The sequence below is a fragment of the Bombina bombina genome, chromosome 2, assembly GCF_027579735.1.
Source record: "Bombina bombina isolate aBomBom1 chromosome 2, aBomBom1.pri, whole genome shotgun sequence".
Lineage (NCBI taxonomy): Eukaryota > Metazoa > Chordata > Amphibia > Anura > Bombinatoridae > Bombina > Bombina bombina.
The window spans coordinates 199,326,745-199,345,288 of NC_069500.1; the positions used below are offsets into that span (position 1 = coordinate 199,326,745).

The window sequence follows — 18,544 nt, forward strand, 5'->3', positions numbered from 1 at the left end:
GTCCAAATTGTGCAGAAGTCATACTTTTTGAAAAGAAGGATTAGGACACAAGAAGGAACAACAATCTCTAGATTAATGTTCCAATCAGAAACAACCTTAGGAAGAAATCCTAATTTAGTACGTAAAACTAACTTATCTGAATAGAAAATAAGGTAAGGAGACTCATACTGCAATGCCGAGAGCTCCGACACTCTACGAGCGGAAGAAATAGCAACAAGAAATAAAACTTTACAAGATAATAACTCAATATCTATAGACTGCATAGGCTCAAACGGAGCCCCTTGAAGAACTTTGAGTACTAAAGTAAGACTCCATGAAAGAGTAACTGGTTTGAACACAGGCTTGATCCTGACCAAAGCCTGGCAAAACGATTGTACATCTGGGACATCCACCAGACGCTTGTAAAACAAAATAGATAAGACCGAGAGTGACCCTTTAGGGAGCTCGTCGATAAACCATTCTCCAAACCCTCTTGGAGAAAAGACGAAATTGTAAGAATCCTCTACTCCATGAGAAGTCCTTGGATTCTTACCAATAAAAATAAAAAAAACCCGCTTGGACCAGACTAAGCGTTCAATCTCCAAGCAGACAACTTCAGAGAAACTAGATTTGTGTGAAGGAAGGGCCCTTGAATTAGAAGGACCTTCCTCAACGGAAGTCTCCAAGGTGGCAGAGATGACATGTCTACCAGATCTGCATACCAAATCCTGCAAGGCCAAACCGGAGTAATGAGAATCATTGAGGCCCTCTCCTGCTTGATTTGAGCAATGACCCGAGGAAGAAGCGCAAATGGAGGAAATAGGTATGCTAGACTGAAGATCCAAGGAAATGCCAGAGCATCTATTAGTTCTGCCTGGGGGTCCCTGGACCTTGACCCGTATCTCGGAAGCTTAGCAATCCGTCTAGATGCCATGAGATCTAATTCCGGCTGACATCACTGAGAATCAGGCTGGAGAACACTTCCGGATGAAGTTCCCACTTCCCCGGAAGAAAAGCCTCCCTGCTTAGAAAGTCCACCTCCCAGATGTCCAACCCTGGGATGTGGATAGTCGATAGATATCCTCCGCCCACTAAATTATCTTGGTTACCTCTGTCATAGCTAATGAACTCCTCGTTCCTCCCTGAGGATTGATGTAAACCATTGAAGGTATGTTGTCCGACTGGAACCTGATAAACTGGACCGAGGCTAACAGAGGCCAGACCAGAAGAGCATTGAAGATCGCTCTCAGCACCAGAATGTTTATAGGCAGAACAGACTCTGACTGAGTCCAAACTCCATGAGCCTTAGGGAACTCCACACTGCTCCACACCCTAGAAGGCTGGTGTCGTCACAATCATCCAAGAAGGGGTGCGAAAGCAGGTTCCCTGGGAAAGATGATCCAGGGACAACCACCATGGAAGAGAATCCTTTGTCTCCTGATCCAATAGTATTCACAGAGACAAATCCGTATAATCTCCGCTCCACTGCCTGATCATGCTTAACTTCAGAGATTTCAGATGGAACCGAACAAACGGGATGATGTCCATTGCCGCCATCAGCTATTACCTCCATGCACTGAGCCACTGATGTCCGAAGAGTATGCTGAAGAGCAAGACAAGTATCAATAATCCTTGACTTCCTGACTTCTATCAGAAAAGACCTCATTGACAGGGAATCTAACATAGATCCCAGAAATTACCTTAAATTTAGGACTCAGGAACCTTTTCCCCGGATTTACCTTCCACTCGTGAGAACGCAGGAAGGATAAAACCATGTCCGAGAGCGAACCATTTTGTTGTAACAAAGTCGCCTGGACTAGGATGTCATCTAAATATGGTGCTGCAAAGCACCATGAAAATTCTGAAAACTGTGGCAAGACCTAAGGAAAGAGCCACAAACTATAAATATTTGTCCAGAAAGGCAAACCATAGAAACTTGCGATGATCCCATAGATGGGAACATGCAGATACCCGTCCTTTAAACTTGTCAGAAATTGATCCTCCTGGATCAAAGAAAGGATGGCATGAATAGACTCCACCTAGATGGATGGTACTGTTTAGATTCTAGAAATCTAAAATTGGTCTGAAGGTTCCCTCCTTCTTGGGAATCACAACCAGATTGAAATAAAGCTCAGATGCTGTTCCTGAACCGGAGATATCACTCCCAGGGGGAGAGGACTCCCACCTAATAAAAAGGTATATATATTGGATACTTGTAAAGCACAGCAAATCACCCATAAGGTTCTCAAGGCGCTGCTCATTTTATTGACCTTACTGGGGACCAAAACCTGCAACTCTTGGGTTGCTACAGAGCTCAGCCACAGTGCCCTAGCATGTTGAGCTATCTGCCCTAGGCACTATCTGTTCGAATAGAACCAGACAACGTATGAGCTAGTATGCTGCCGTAAAAGGTAGTAATACCAACCTGGGTTGTCATCTTGAGCAACCCACTACCCCAATATTTATGGGATCCTGAAAGGGAATAGCTATCCTCTATAGGGATAGAAGTCTCCTGGTCAGTATGGAATTGTCTTCCAAAACTCCTTGAGAGGTTCTCTAATAAAAAACCTCTCTGTCAATAAAGGAAATGTGAATAAAAGGGTAATACCCATTCACTCTCATTTCTTAGTACCGCTTCTTGGTACCACATAAAATTAACAACGACCAAAATGTCGTTCCAGAGTAGCAAAAAACTCCTTAGTAATAACTGGAGCAGAGTTAGCTTAAACCTGAAGATACTACTTCAGTATCAGCATGAGAAATCACACCGTCAGAACTGAGATCTTACTACCGAAGTATCCCCTTCCTAACGTAACTTGGAGGGAACCTCTAAGCAAGTAGTCTACAGTGACAGAAACCTCACTCATGGCGGGATTGCTTCCCGCCAGAGGAGAGCTGGAGCGGAAAGGGGCGAATATGTACACCCCTGTCCACCCTTGAGTGATAAATTGAGCCCTATGTTTATTGTAGTCAATACAAAGAACAGAAAAAAAGTAATCTTAAGTGTTTCACCACTGTGCATGTGAGACAGCCACAATCCATAAAAAAAAACCTCCAGGCGTAATCCTCACAGGTGTACAGAGATGCTGCTACTACTACTTATGCCAGGCATTAGTCAGTTGGACCTTTGAAGAAAGAAGGATGCTGTACTGAAAGGCTTAAACCTTTGTTTATCTGTGTACTGCAACAAACTTCAGACCAGACTCTACATATGTAGATACTGGACTCAAGAAGAAACAGACAATCCACTTTGGAATTTTGGAATGGAGTTTCTACCTACTTTAGATGTCAAAGGTTATTTAGCCACAGTTACTGCTTCAATAAGAATGAAAGGGAAGTATGCAAAAAACTATGCACATCATAAAATATCAGCAATGTTTAAATGGAAGATGCCCTGTAAACTTTTGGAAACTTCTACCTATTCCAAATGGATAAAAGCGACATAATCCACCCAGTGCTTGAATACTACATAGTTTGAAGAAACTCATTAAGAAGTATATCTATTTATATATGCTATTATACTACACGTTAAATGTATTATGTTAGATTATAAGCCTACAACACTACTAGTCAGGGTAAAAAAAGTTACTGCATTAGATGTAGTGCTTTTAGCTAAACATACATGGCATTTTACCATACTAGTGAGACTGCTTATTCTACTTTAGTTTTAGTCTCTGCTAGGGTGCACACCACACTTTTTATTATCATAAACGCAAAACATACCTAAAAAGTAGTGCCATTGTGCCATGTTAATGGCTTTCATGTTATTCTGCAAAATTATGTGATTATACAAATATCTGCATTCTCAAAAAGTGGGTATGCAGATATTTACTCCGAACCGTCAGTGTACATTTAAAATGAATCTAACACAAAAAGCGGAACTTACCTGGCCTATTTGAATATGGATTTCGCTGACCGAATGAGAGAAACTTTCTATTATTTCTTTTACACGAATCAGATGCACTTCTTCAATGTCTTGAAATTTCTAGAAATAAGAAAAAAAAATTATTTTTTGCTAGCATGAGAGAGTCGTACACTTCTAATTTGCATTTATTTAATTTAACAGAACATCCCAATCATGTATTCAGGGCAAAGGAATACAGTGGCAGCACTTTACATGTTAATGACATAGACATCTATAGAATAGCTTTTAAAAACAGTAACACATTACTTGGGTTAAAATACTCAAGAGGCTTTTCAAACGGTAAGTCCCTGAACAGCAAACAATTTTGTATGTAGATTCTTTGCAATGTAGTGGATATACCATATACACATAAAAACAAAATTTATGCTTACCTGATAAATTTCTTTCTTTCTTGACACGGTGAGTCCACGTAATCATCAATTACTGTTGGGAATATCACTCCTGGCCAGCAGGAGGAGGCAAAGAGCACCACAGCAAAGCTGTTAAGTATCACTTCCCTCCACACAACCCCCAGTCATTCGACCGAAGGAAAGGAGAGAAAGGAATTAACGCAAGGTGCAGAGGTGCCTAAGGTTTATATAAAAAAAACTGTCTGAGAAAACAGGGAGGGCCGTGGACTCACCGTGTCAAGAAATAAATACATTTATCAGGTAAGCATAAATGTTGTTTTCTTTGTTAAGACACGGTGAGTCAACGGAATCATCAATTACTGTTGGGAATCAATACCCAAGCTAGAGGACACAGATGATAAGGGAGGGACAAGACAGGTAACCTAAACAGAAGGCACCACTGCTTGCAGAACCTTTCTCCCAAAAGAAGCCGCAGTCGAGGCAAAATAATCAAATTTATAGAATCTAGAAAAAGTGTGCAAAGAAGACCAAGTCGCAGCCTTACAAATCTGTCCTACAGAGGCCTCATTCTTAAAGACCCAAGAGGAAGACACCGCCCTAGTGGAGTGGGCTGTAATTCTCTCAGGAGGCTGCTGTCCAGCAGTCTCATAAGCCATACGAATAACACTACTCAACCAGAGAGAAAGCGAAGTAGCAGTAGCTTTCTGACCCTTACGTTTTCCAGAAAGCAAACAAAACAGAAGACTGACGAAAGTCCTTTGAAGCTTGTAAATAAAATTTAAGAGCCCGCACAACATCTAAGTTGTGCAACAAAAGTTCTTTATGAGAAGGAGGATTAGGACAGAGAGAAGGAACAACAATTTCCTGATTAATATTTCTGTCCGAAACAACCTTAGGAAGAAAACCAAACTTGGTACGGAGAACGGCCTTATCCACATGAAAAATGAGATAAGGAGAGTCACACTGCAAAGCTGAGAGTTCAGAAACCCTCCAAGCAGAGGAATATAGCAGAAAGAAACAAAACCTTCCAAGATAATAACTTAATATCTATGGAATGTGTAGACTCAAACGGAGCCTGTTGTAAAATGCTAAGAACAAGGTGAAGGCTCCCAGGTGGAGCAACAGATTTAAACACAGGCCCGATTCTGACCAGGGCCTGACAAAGAATTGTACCTCCGGCACGACCGCCAGACGTTTGTGCAGCAAAAATAAATAGAGCAGAAATCTGACCCTTGAGGGAACCGACAGAAAATCCTTCTCTAGGCCTTCCTGGAGAAAAGATAAGATCCTTGGGATCGTGACCTTACTCCAAGATTCTAGTCCCATATAAAAAATTAGCAATTTTTGGGTAGCTTCCCAGCTAAACCCCTACAGTGCCAACCTCATAGTCCCAGAAACAAAAGGTACTTACCTGCACATCCAGCTGTCCGGCAGGAGGACAGCTCACCTGGCATGAGAGGAAGCAACTCCTCACAGAGACCTAGGATAGAGGAAATGAACAGAGTAAGCCTACTCTGGAATTCTGTGAGAGGGCATTAATCTGTCAGGAAACCGCAGTGAGGCCCACCCCACAAGTTCCTAACTGGTTGAAAGCTACCACAGCACTACTGAAGAGACTAACGTGGAGTACAGCTAAACCCAGCTTGTGATGGAAGATCAGAGCAAGCCTGCTCTGGCTTCAAAATAAAAAAATCTTGATAGAAGAATCTTATATAGACACCTATAACTTCACCTCCTCCTTACACTGAAGGCAAAGAGGATGACTGGGGATGTGGGAGGGGAAGTGATACTTAAAAGCTTTGCTGTGGTACTCTTTGCCTCCTCCTGCTGGCCAGGAGTGATATTCCCAAGAGTAATTGATTCCGTGCACTCACCGTGTCTTAAGAAAGAAATAATGTTTTATATCCCTTTATTTATTTTGTTCTGTATCAGATAAACCAATTAGCAGCTAGCATAATCAAGGAGCACAATTACTGGCCACTGCAAAAGAGATCAGATAAATACATAATACGTTAGCTAACAAATGAAAACAGATATTTTGTATGGTCAATGGTTGATATATACCATGCAGACATATATAGTTTAATGCCCCTTTAACATAGGCTCTATGCAGTCCTGAAAGTTGTAACTGCTGAAATACCAAAAGCTTAAGGAAAGTGATGTGAAAGTATTCCACAGAATAGGCAGAGTTTTAGAAATTACCAAAATGCGTTTAAAGAAATATTTAAAAAGAAAAAGTAACGTTCCATAGAATGTATTCAATAGAGTATATAGAGATTTCTATTATTGAAATATATTAGCTGTTTAAGTTTTATAGTCTATAAATTAATGGACACCACCATGTGTTTTTCTCTACGGTTAGAAGCATGATCTCTTTATCTTATCTCATTTATAAATGAGCTGAGACAGTAACAATGCTCCAAGCATAAATCCCCCTTTCCAATTTACTTCCATTAGCAAATTGTGCACAGCCTTTATAAATGCTGAGGCACCAGTTACTGCTGAGAACATGCAAGAGTTCATAGTATATACTTAGAGTCTGTGATTGGCTGATGGTTGTCACATGATACAGGGGGGCCAGCAAATTAAAGTACATTTTTAAAAGTGATGGTAAATCCAAGCGTTAAACACTAGGATTTACCATCACTAAAAATCAAGGGGAGTTTCATTGATCAAACGTGTACAAAAGGGTGCTAAACTCATCCTTTCTGTGCCTTTGCACAGTGCTAAATTAAGCTGCTCCGGAAACCCACGGCACAATGATCTTCTACCAATGAAGTGCCGCTTGCACCTCTGAACCAATAGTGGTGCGTGCATACAGAAACCTGACAGTTGACATGCACGGTAATTGGTTCAGAGGTGCAAATGTCAACTTATAGAAGGAGATCGTCGTGCCATGGGCGGTCGGAACCACTGAATTTAGTGCTGTACAACAGCACTGAATAGGCGAATTTAGCACCCTTTTGTACATGTTTGATCAATGAAACTCCCCTTGATTTTTAGTGATGGTAAATTCTAGTTTGTTGAACACTTGGATTTACCATCATTATAAGTTTATTAGGAAAAATAAAAAAATGACTGCTCATTTAAGATTCAGAGTAAGTGCTATTGTTTTTATTAGGCACCTCTTCGTTATGCAGATCTATTGTCTTTAGGAGGAAACTATGTCTTGGCTAGGGTGAAGTGGGCAAGAAGATGATGGCAGAGGCTAAAGCAAGGCACACAGAGGAAGTAGATGTGGAGAATCCTGCAAGGAAGGAGTCTGTCACAGACATTCATAATGATAGACTACAGTTAAGACCAGAGGGGATGAGTTGTAGGATAGGATAAGTGAGTATTAGAATCTTAGCTGAGTGAGGAAGTGATAGAGACACTAAATTGGAAGCAGCAAGAATTAGAAAATGAGTTGTTGAAAGAGGAGAGGTTTTGCATATGCTGACCTTTAGTGAAAAGACATCCAGATAAGATAATAAACTGTGCCACAAGCAAGAAAGGAAAAGGACAGATCTTGTGTAGAGAGGAATATTTGGGTGTACTCAGAAGACATTATTAAGGAAGTTATGAGAACTGCCTTATCCTGACCTGATAGAAAAATGAAAAAATGCAACACACACAAAAAAACCTCCACGCTCAGAAACGCACCTCAGAGTGCATAGTCACCAGCAAAAATGTCCTGACAGATGATATACAGGGAGTGCAGAATTATTAGGCAAGTTGTATTTTTGAGGATTAATTTTATTATTGACCAACAACCATGTTCTCAATGAACCCCAAAAACTCATTAATATCAAAGCTGACTAGTTTTGGAAGTAGTTTTTAGTTTGTTTTTAGTTATAGCTATTTTAGGGGGATATCTGTGTGTGCAGGTGACTATTACTGTGCATAATTATTAGGCAACTAAACAAAAAACAAATATATACCCATTTCAATTATTTATTTTTACCAGTGAAACCAATATAACATCTCAACATTCACAAATATACATTTCTGACATTCAAAAACAAAACAAAAACAAATCAGTGACCAATATAGCCACCTTTCTTTGCAAGGACACTCAAAAGCCTGCCATCCATGGATTCTGTCAGTGTTTTGATCTGTTCACCATCAACATTGCGTGCAGCAGCAACCACAGCCTCCCAGACACTGTTCAGAGAGGTGTACTGTTTTCCCTCCTTGTAAATCTCACATTTGATGATGGACCACAGGTTTTCAATGGGGTTCAGATCAGGTGAACAAGGAGGCCATGTCATTAGATTTTCTTCTTTTATACCCTTTCTTGCCAGCCACGCTGTGGAGTACTTGGACGCGTGTGATGGAGCATTGTCCTGCATGAAAATCATGTTTTTCTTGAAGGATGCAGACTTCTTCCTGTACCACTGCTTGAAGAAGGTGTCTTCCAGAAACTGGCAGTAGGACTGGGAGTTTAGCTTGACTCCATCCTCAACTCGAAAAGGCCCCACAAGCTCATCTTTGATGATACCAGCCCAAACCAGTACTCCACCTCCACCTTGCTGGCGTCTGAGTCGGACTGGAGCTCTCTGCCCTTTACCAATCCAGCCACGGGCCCATCCATCTGGCCCATCAAGACTCACTCTCATTTCATCAGTCCATAAAACAATAGAAAAATCAGTCTTGAGATATTTCTTGGCCCAGTCTTGACGTTTCAGCTTGTGTGTCTTGTTCAGTGGTGGTCGTCTTTCAGCCTTTCTTACCTTGGCCATGTCTCTGAGTATTGCACACCTTGTGCTTTTGGGCACTCCAGTGATGTTGCAGCTCTGAAATATGGCCAAACTGGTGGCAAGTGGCATCTTGGCAGCTGCATGCTTGACTTTTCTCAGTTCATGGGCAGTTATTTTGCGCCTTGGTTTTTCCACACGCTTCTTGCGACCCTGTTGACTATTTTGAATGAAACGCTTGATTGTTCGATGATCACGCTTCAGAAGCTGTGCAATTTTAAGAGTGCTGCATCCCTCTGCAAGATATCTCACTATTTTTGACTTTTCTGAGCCTGTCAAGTCCTTCTTTTGACCCATTTTGCCAAAGGAAAGGAAGTTGCCTAATAATTATGCACACCTGATATAGGGTGTTGATGTCATTAGACCACACCCCTTCTCATTACAGAGATGCACATCACCTAATATGCTTAATTGGTAGTAGGCTTTCGAGCCTATACAGCTTGGAGGAAGACAACATGCATAAAGAGGATGATGTGGTCAAAATACTCATTTGCCTAATAATTCTGCACTCCCTGTATGTACTTTGGTGCAAAGTGAAAATGATGATGCTGCCGTAGTTTCAAGCATATATACCAGGAAGGGGATCTTTGGAGCAGGAGTAATTATTTCTGTAGGATGTAACATAATCTAAATGAAACTGCAGACATTATGGACTTTCAGGGTACTAAAACCAAGAGATATATGCTGTACATTTGAAGAAAACCAAATATCTTCAAAAATAGGCCTTATATGTCACAAGTTTAAAAGACCTTAAAAGGGATAGTCTAGTCAAAATTAAACTTTCATGATTCAGATAGAGCATGCAAATTTAAGCAACTTTCTATTTTACTCCTATTATCAATTTTTCTTCATTCTCTTGGTATCTTTATATGAAAAAGCTGGAATGTAAGCTTTGGAGACGGTTCATATTTGGGTCAGACTGGGTAGCGCTTGCTGACTGGTGGCTACATTTAGACAACAATCAGCAAGCACTTCCCAGGTGCTGAACCAAAAATGGACCGGATCCTAAGCTTACATTCTTGCTTTTTTAAATAAATATACCAAGAGAACAAAGAAAATTTATAATAGGAGTAAATTAGAAAGTTGCTTAAAATTGCATGCTCCATCTGATTCTGAATCATGAAAGTTTAATTTTGACTAGACTATCCCTTTAACAAAAGTATAAACAGATATAAGAGAATCAAGGATTCTGAAAAAGAAGGCACAGAATATGAGGAAGTCATCAATAATTGTCATCTGAAAGGAACTTGGTCAGAAAGTCAAGTTCTCTTTAGCCAGACAGGCACCAGAAAAATTGCCCTCTGTTTATCTTCCCTGATCTTTCTAAATCATTTTCTAGAGCAAAGTAATTTAATCAAAGACAAACTAATCCGGACCTCAAAGGAATTATCACTGCATTCACAGCAAAAGCATGATGGTTCATGCATAATAATCAACTACCTATGTTTCGTCTCCAATTGTTGTGCACAATTTTTCAAAATAGTTGGAGTAGTAGCCACTATTTATGGTCTCAATATGCTGTAGGACGTCAATGATTAAAATTCATCCTGCATGCCAAAACACAGATGTCCTAACCTTGCCAGCACTTGCATGGACACAGACATTTCAAAAGAGGGTGACAGTCAGTGAATTCCACTGCTTGACTGTGCTTTTGTAACATTGCAACTATCAATGATTTGTGGACACAAACTGCCTATAGAAAACATCAGGATTCCTTTTAATTTTTCTCAGAAGGTGGTGTAAACTCTATCCACTGTCTCTACTGGTCCAGGGTACCCATCACATAGACAAAAGTATAAAACATTATTAAAAATACATGTAATATTACTGTATTGCTCTTTTTTTTGTGTATTGTCAATACTTAGACATCAGTCATTAATAATATGTCAGTGGCATAACCAATATCCTTAAAGGGACAGTCTAGGCCAAAATAAACTTTCATGATTCAGATTGAGCATGTAATTTTAAACAATTTTCCAATTTACTTTTATCACCAATTTTGCTTTGTTCTCTTGGTATTCTTAGTTGAAAGCTTAACCTAGGAGGTTCATATGCTAATTTCTTAGACCTTGAAGACCACCTCTTTCAGATTGCATTTTAACAGTTTTTCACCACTAGAGGGTGTTAGTTCACATATTTCATATAGATAACACTGTGCTCATGCACGTGAAGTTATCTGGGAGCTGGCACTGATTGGCTAGACTGCAAGTCTGTCAAAAGAACTGAAAAAAGGGGCAGTTTGCAGAGGCTTAGATACAAGATAATCACAGAGGTTAAAAGTATATTATTATGGGGGGCGGAGCCAGCTGCTAACATGGCCGGACGTGTTTTTATGAAGCTCCTGGCTTTCAATCATGAATACAAAGTCTAACTTAAGCATGATGAGCCTAAGCTTCTAATATTCTAATAATCTCACATCTAATACAACTGCCAGCTATCCCAAGCCAGGGGAGAAGAAGAGAACACTGCAATGAGGATATTATATTGATTATACCTCTTCAGATACGCCACGTGAAGCCTGGCCTAAAACAGGGGCATAGAAAACATGGCTGCGCTTCTCCTAAGCCAGATAATGGACTTGCTAGAGCATCATAATCAAACTCTACTAGATGCAGTTGAAGAGGCTTACAACTCTACTACTACGCATACCGCCTTCTTATCTACCCTAACTATCTCTGAGGAGGAGTGTGGCGACATAGAGAAAGCAGCGAATCCCCGGCAGCCGCCATATTTATCATCAAGACCTGCACAGAATGCATTATGCTGCGATATGGTGGTGGCTTGGGAGATCACTATCCCTGAGGAGGAATGGGAATCGGAAGCTGTGCTATGTGGCTTGCGAATGGATATACCTAGTGATAGGCTTGGAGTAATGCCACAGGCAGACACACTTCAGTGCACTAACGCTTGGCTGTGGGTGCAGGGACCGCGCCCGATTTCTGCCTATCAGTTACCTTTCCGGCACTCCCTCAAACTTCATAGATTGCCCGGAGCGGACTCTATACGGCTGGCAGAACTCAGTGCTTCTGATTTTCATTTATGCCGCGACTACCGCAACTTGGCTATTGAGGAGAGCTGGCCACTGTCATTAGAGCATGTACTTCAGATGGGGAAAATAGACTTTGTGGCTGTGCACTGGGACCCCGGGGGACACATTAATCACTGCAGAGATTTCTATTGCCAGATCTGCAGCACAGCTTTCTCCCTAGCTTTGCGTTCTGGAGTTGGGTAAAATGTTCTCTCTTATAACATACCGGTCCATTGCTTTGTTTTGCACACAGGCTGCAAGCCAACTAGAGGGACCATGAACACATACAGAGAACTTTCCCAGTGTATTTCACTAACTTTCGGGGTTGGCCAGTTTTGGGGTTCAAATGTTATCCTCTGCTATCATAACCCAGTTGATTGCCTCATACTGTTTGCTGTTGATGTGTGGCATGTTTTTACCATCACATGTATTGCCTTTCATAACACTATTCTGAGTATGTTTACTTTTCTTTTCTATACTCATATAAGTTTAAATTGTTCTGACATGTTACGAAATTGGTAGCTGCCCATCTATTGTACATATGGGAAGGAGATAATTAAATTTGACACAATAGCTTATTGTTGGATATAGGGCCCATATCCAACTAACATGGTTGCTAAGACATACTATTGCCATAAAAGCAGACTTATGCCCCTATCCCGTACTCCAATAGAAGCAATGTTGCTACAACCGTACTTTTATACTAAACAGGTGAAGATACTATATGTATGTAACTATATCTCCCCAATATCAAGCAGTATCTTAGAATGAACTACACACCCTTCCTCTTCCTCACTAAGTTTAACTTATCATTTTGCACCCTATCAGACTAACTCCCAGAACAAAAAAAAGGAAAAAAAATAAATAAATAAATAAAAAATAAATAAAAAGAATTTCAGCATGTTTTAATCTCGCTTCACAGTGGCAACAACTCTGAACCCTCCAAAGTTTAAAGTTTAATGATGTCTATATTTAGAGTACATAGGCTAACCATTTGTCTATTGTGCAGCATCCCTAGTAGTACTTTTTTCACCCTAGATGCAAAAGAATTACCATAAACTACTTAATCTCTTAGTATTTACTCTTAATTCCAAGCTACTGACTTTACCTACTTTATTTAGATCAGCAGGACTGATCAATAACACTAGCTAGTTGAGTCTATAATCTCTATACACACCCTGTCTTCCTTACAGTTTCACTTGTCCTCCTCCTCAACATAGTAATACTATATAATTGATGCCCTACCCCTTGAAAGTCTCCTTTGGCATATACTCCATTCATTGTATTTATCTTACCACCTCCCCCCCCACTACTCCATAATATGTCTCCTAGTTCTAGGAGAATTAAAAAAGCGGTTTCTCTTGCCTATACCGCACCTTCCATCACCCCCTTAGTATCCCTTCTACTCCTTATTGCACCATAATACGGAACCCACCTATTTTGATCAGACTAGTAAATCTGCTTGAATTGTACCTGCTGAGTTTCTTAGCCCTTCAACATATTTCAGGGACCTTTTTAAGACCAGATATATAGCAGTTAATACCTTGATGTGTGGGTCAGAAGGCTCTCATATGGTTCCTACATATTATTATTAGGGGGGTTTTGGTTTTGATTTTGTTATAGCACATTTAATATATTCCATTCTACATTTTAAATGTTATAAAACCGAGGTATAATGATGAGATCCAAAGATGGCCTTTTCGGCCTATATTCGCCTTCCTCTACCTTAATGCTTTTAGAAGGTCTCTTAGTGCTGGGCATCCTCTATATACAATGTCTACATGATATGTAACCTGTTGTTCTTTTTTTCTAATTTCTTATGTGTTTATTTTGCTACTCCAGGAACATTGAAGCCTGTATCGTATGTACCATGTAGTGCAAAAATTTATTTACATAATTGATGTATGCCTTTCAAAATACCTCAAAAATTATTTAAAAAAAAAAAAAAAAAAAAAAGTATATTATTATAACTGTGTTGGTTATGCAAAACTGGGAAATGGGTAATAACATAATTTATGTAAGTACTTACCAGATAAATTCATTTCTTTCATATTAGCAAGAGTCCATGAGCTAGTGACGTATGGGATATACATTCCTACCAGGAGGGGCAAAGTTTCCCAAACCTCAAAATGCCTATAAATACACCCCTCACCACACCCACAAATCAGTTTAACGAATAGCCAAGAAGTGGGGTGATAAGAAAAAAGTGCGAAAGCATAAAATATAAGGAATTTGAATAATTGTGCTTTATACAAAAAAATCATAACCACCACAAAAAAAGGGTGGGCCTCATGGACTCTTGCTAATATGAAAGAAATGAATTTATCAGGTAAGTTCTTACATAAATTATGTTTTCTTTCATGTAATTAGCAAGAGTCCATGAGCTAGTGACGTATGGGATAATGACTACCCAAGATGTGGATCTTTCCACGCAAGAGTCACTAGAGAGGGAGGGATAAAATAAAGACAGCCAATTCCGCTGAAAAATAATCCACACCCAAAATAAAGTTTAAATTATAAGCAGAAGATTCAAATTGAAACAGCTGCCTGAATTACTTATCTACCAAAAACAGCTTCAGAAGAAGAAAACACATCAAAATGGTAGAATTTAGTAAAAGTATGCAAAGAAGACCAAGTTGCTGTTTTGCAAATCTTATCAACCGAAGCTTCATTCCTAAACGCCCAGGAAGTAGAAACTGACCTAGTAGAATGAGCTGTAATCCTTTGAGGCAGAGTTTTACCCGACTCGACATAAGCATGATGAATTAAAGATTTCAACCAAGATGCCAAAGAAATGGCAGAGGCCTTCTGACCTTTCCTAGAACCGGAAAAGATAACAAATAGACTAGAAGTCTTTCGGAAATTCTGAGTAGCTTCAACATAATATTTCAAAGCTCTAACAACATCCAAAGAATGCAATGATCTCTCCTTAGAATTCTTAGGATTAGGACACAATGAAGGAACCACAATTTCTCAACTAATGTTGTTAGAATTCACAACCTTAGGTAAAAATTTAAAAGAAGTTCGCAACACCGCTTTATCCTGATGAAAAATCAGAAAAGGAGACTCACAAGAAAGAGCAGATAATTCAGAAACTCGTCTGGCAGAAGAGATAGCCAAAAGGAACAAAACTTTCCAAGAAAGTAATTTGATGTCCAACGAATGCATAGGTTCAAACGGAGGAGCTTGAAGAGCCCCCAGAACCAAATTCAAACTCCAAGGAGGAGAAATTGACTTAATGACAGGTTTTATACGAACCAAAGCTTGTACAAAACAATGAATATCAGGAAGATTAGCAATCTTTCTGTGAAAAAGAACAGAAAGAGCAGAGATTTGTCCTTTCAAGGAACTTGCAGACAAACCTTTATCCAAACCATCCTGAAGAAATTGTAAAATTCTCGGAATTCTAAAAGAATGCCAGGAAAAATGATGAGAAAGACACCAAGAAATATAAGTCTTCCAGACTCTATAATATATCTCCCTAGATACAGATTTACGAGCCTGTAACATAGTATTAATCACAGAGTCAGAGAAACCTCTTTGACTAAGAATCAAGCGTTCAATCTCCATACCTTTAAATTTAAGGATTTGAGATCCTGATGGAAAAAAGGACCTTGCGACAAAAGGTCTGGTCTTAACGGAAGAGTCCACGGTTGGCAAGAGGCCATCCGGACAAGATCCGCATACCAAAACCTGTGAGGCCATGCTGGAGCTACCAGCAGAACAAACGAGCGTTCCTTCAGAATCTTGGAGATTACTCTTGGAAGAAGAACTAGAGGCGGAAAGATATAGGCAGGATGATACTTCCAAGGAAGTGACAATGCATCCACTGCTTCCGCTTGAGGATCCCTGGATCTGGACAGATACCTGGGAAGTTTCTTGTTTAGATGAGAGGCCATCACATCTATTTCTGGAAGTCCCCACATTTGAACAATCTGAAGAAATACCTCTGGGTGAAGAGACCATTCGCGCGGATGTAACGTTTGGCGGCTGAGATAATCCGCTTCCCAATTGTCTATACCTGGGATATGAACCGCAGAAACTAGACAGGAGCTGGATTCCGCCCATACCAGAATTCGAGATACTTCCTTCATAGCCAGAGGACTGTGAGTCCCTCCTTGATGATTGATGTATGCCACAGTTGTGACATTGTCTGTCTGAAAACAAATGAACGATTCTCTCTTTAGAAGAGGCCATGACTGAAGAGCTCTGAAAATTGCACGGAGTTCCAAAATATTGATCAGTAATCTCACCTCCTGAGATTCCCAAACCCCTTGTGCTGTCAGAGACCCCCAAACAGCTCCCCAACCTGTCAGACTTGCATCTGTTGAAATTACAGTCCAGGTCGGAAGAACAAAAGAAGCCCCCTGAACTAAACGATGGTGATCTGTCCACCACATCAGAGAGTGTCGTACAATCAGTGTTAAAGATATTAATTGAGATATCTTTGTGTAATCCCTGCACCACTGGTTCAGCATACAGAGCCTAAGAGGTCGCATGTGAAAACGAGCAAAGGGGATCGCGTCCGATGCTGCAGTCATAAGACCTAGAATTTCCATGCATAAAGCTACCGAAGGGAATGATTGTGACTGAAGGTTTCGACAAGCTGATATCAACTTTAGACGTCTCTTGTCTGTTAAAGACAGAGTCATGGACACTGAATCTATCTGGAAACCCAGAAAGGTTACCCTTGTCTGAGGAATCAATGAACTTTTTGGTAAATTGATCCTCCAACCATGATCTTGAAGAAACAACACAAGTCGATTCGTATGAGATTCTGCTAAATGTGAAGACTGAGCAAGTACCAAGATATCGTCCAAATAAGGAAATACCACAATACCCTGTTCTCTGATTACAGACAGAAGGGCACCGAGAACCTTTGTAAAAATTCTTGGGGCTGTAGCTAGGCCAAACGGTAGAGCCACAAACTGGTAATGCTTGTCTAGGAAAGAAAATCTCAGAAACTGATAGTGATCTGGATGAATCGGAATATGCAGATATGCATCCTGTAAATCTATTGTGGACATATAATGCTCTTGCTGAACAAAAGGCAGGATAGTCCTTACAGTTACCATTTTGAATGTTGGTATCCTTACATAACCATTCAATATTTTTAGATCCAGAACTGGTCTGAAGGAATTCTCCTTCTTTGGTACAATGAAGAGATTTTAATAAAACCCCAGCCCCTGTTCCAGAACTGGAACTGGTATAATTACTCCAGCCAACTCTAGATCTGAAACACATTTCAGAAATGCTTGAGCCTTCGCTGGGTTTACTGGGACATGGGAAAGAAAAAATCTCTTTGCAGGAGGCCTTATCTTGAAGCCAATTCTGTACCCTTTTGAAACAATGTTCTGAATCCAGAGATTGTGAACGGAATTGAACCAAATTTCTTTGAAAAAACGTAATCTGCCCCCTGTGGACTTGGGAGCTGGCTTTGGTTTTCTGAAAGGCTTGGATTTATTCCAGACTGGAGATGGTTTCCAAACTGATACCGCTCCTGAGGATGAAGGATCAGGCTTTTGTTCCTTGTTGTGACAAAAGGAACGAAAACGATTATTAGACCTAAATTTACCTTTAGATTTTTTATCCTGTGGTAAAAAAGTTCCTTTCCCTCCAGTAACAGTTGAGATAATAGAATCCAACTGAGAACCAAATAATTTATTACCCTGGAAAGAAAGGGAAAGCAGAGTCGATTTAGAAGACATATCAGCATTCCAAGTTTTAAGCCATAAAGCTCTTCTAGCTAAAATAGCTAGAGACATATACCTGACATCAACTCTAATGATATCAAAGATGGCATCACAAATAAAATTATTAGCATGTTGTAGAAGAATAATAATGCTATGAGAATTATGATCTGTTACTTGTTGCGCTAAAGCTTCTAACCAAAAGGTTGAAGCTGCAGCAACATCCGCTAAAGATATAGCAGGTCTAAGAAGATTACCTGAACACAAGTAAGCTTTTCTTAGAAAGGATTCAATTTTCCTATCTAAAGGATCCTTAAAGGAAGTACCATCTGCCATAGGAATAGTAGTACGCTTAGCAAGAGTAGAGACAGCCCCATCAACCTTAGGGATTTTGTCCCAAAATTCTAATCTGTCAGATGGCACAGGATATAATTGCTTAAAACGTTTAGAAGGAGTAAAAGAATTACCCACATTATTCCATTCCCTGGAAATTACTTCAGAAATAGCACCAGGGACAGGAAAAACTTCTGGAATAACTACAGGAGATTTAAAAACCTTATCTAAACGTTTAGATTTAGTATCAAGAGGACTAGAATCCTCAATTTCTAACGCAATTAGGACTTCTTTAAGTAAAGAATGAATAAATTCCATTTTAAATAAATATGAAGATTTATCAGCATCAACCTCTGAGACAGAATCCTCTGAATCAGAAGAACCAATATCAGTATCAGAATGATGATGTTCATTTAAAAATTCATCTGAAAAATGAGAAGTTTTAAAAGACTTTTTACGTTTACTAGAAGGAGGAATAACAGACATAGCCTTCTTAATGGATT

General features: G+C 39.8%; 1 protein-coding gene across 2 annotated transcripts in view; it reads right to left on the bottom strand.

Moving 5' to 3' along the window:
- Positions 1-18,544, bottom strand: part of FCHO2 (FCH and mu domain containing endocytic adaptor 2) — a 505,609-nt gene that overhangs the window by 356,505 nt on the left and 130,560 nt on the right. For both annotated transcript variants that reach the window (XM_053701433.1, XM_053701434.1), the window contains exon 7: positions 3,866-3,964. In XM_053701433.1, the coding sequence (XP_053557408.1) occupies positions 3,866-3,964 (99 nt within the window). The remainder of the gene's footprint in view (positions 1-3,865; positions 3,965-18,544) is intronic.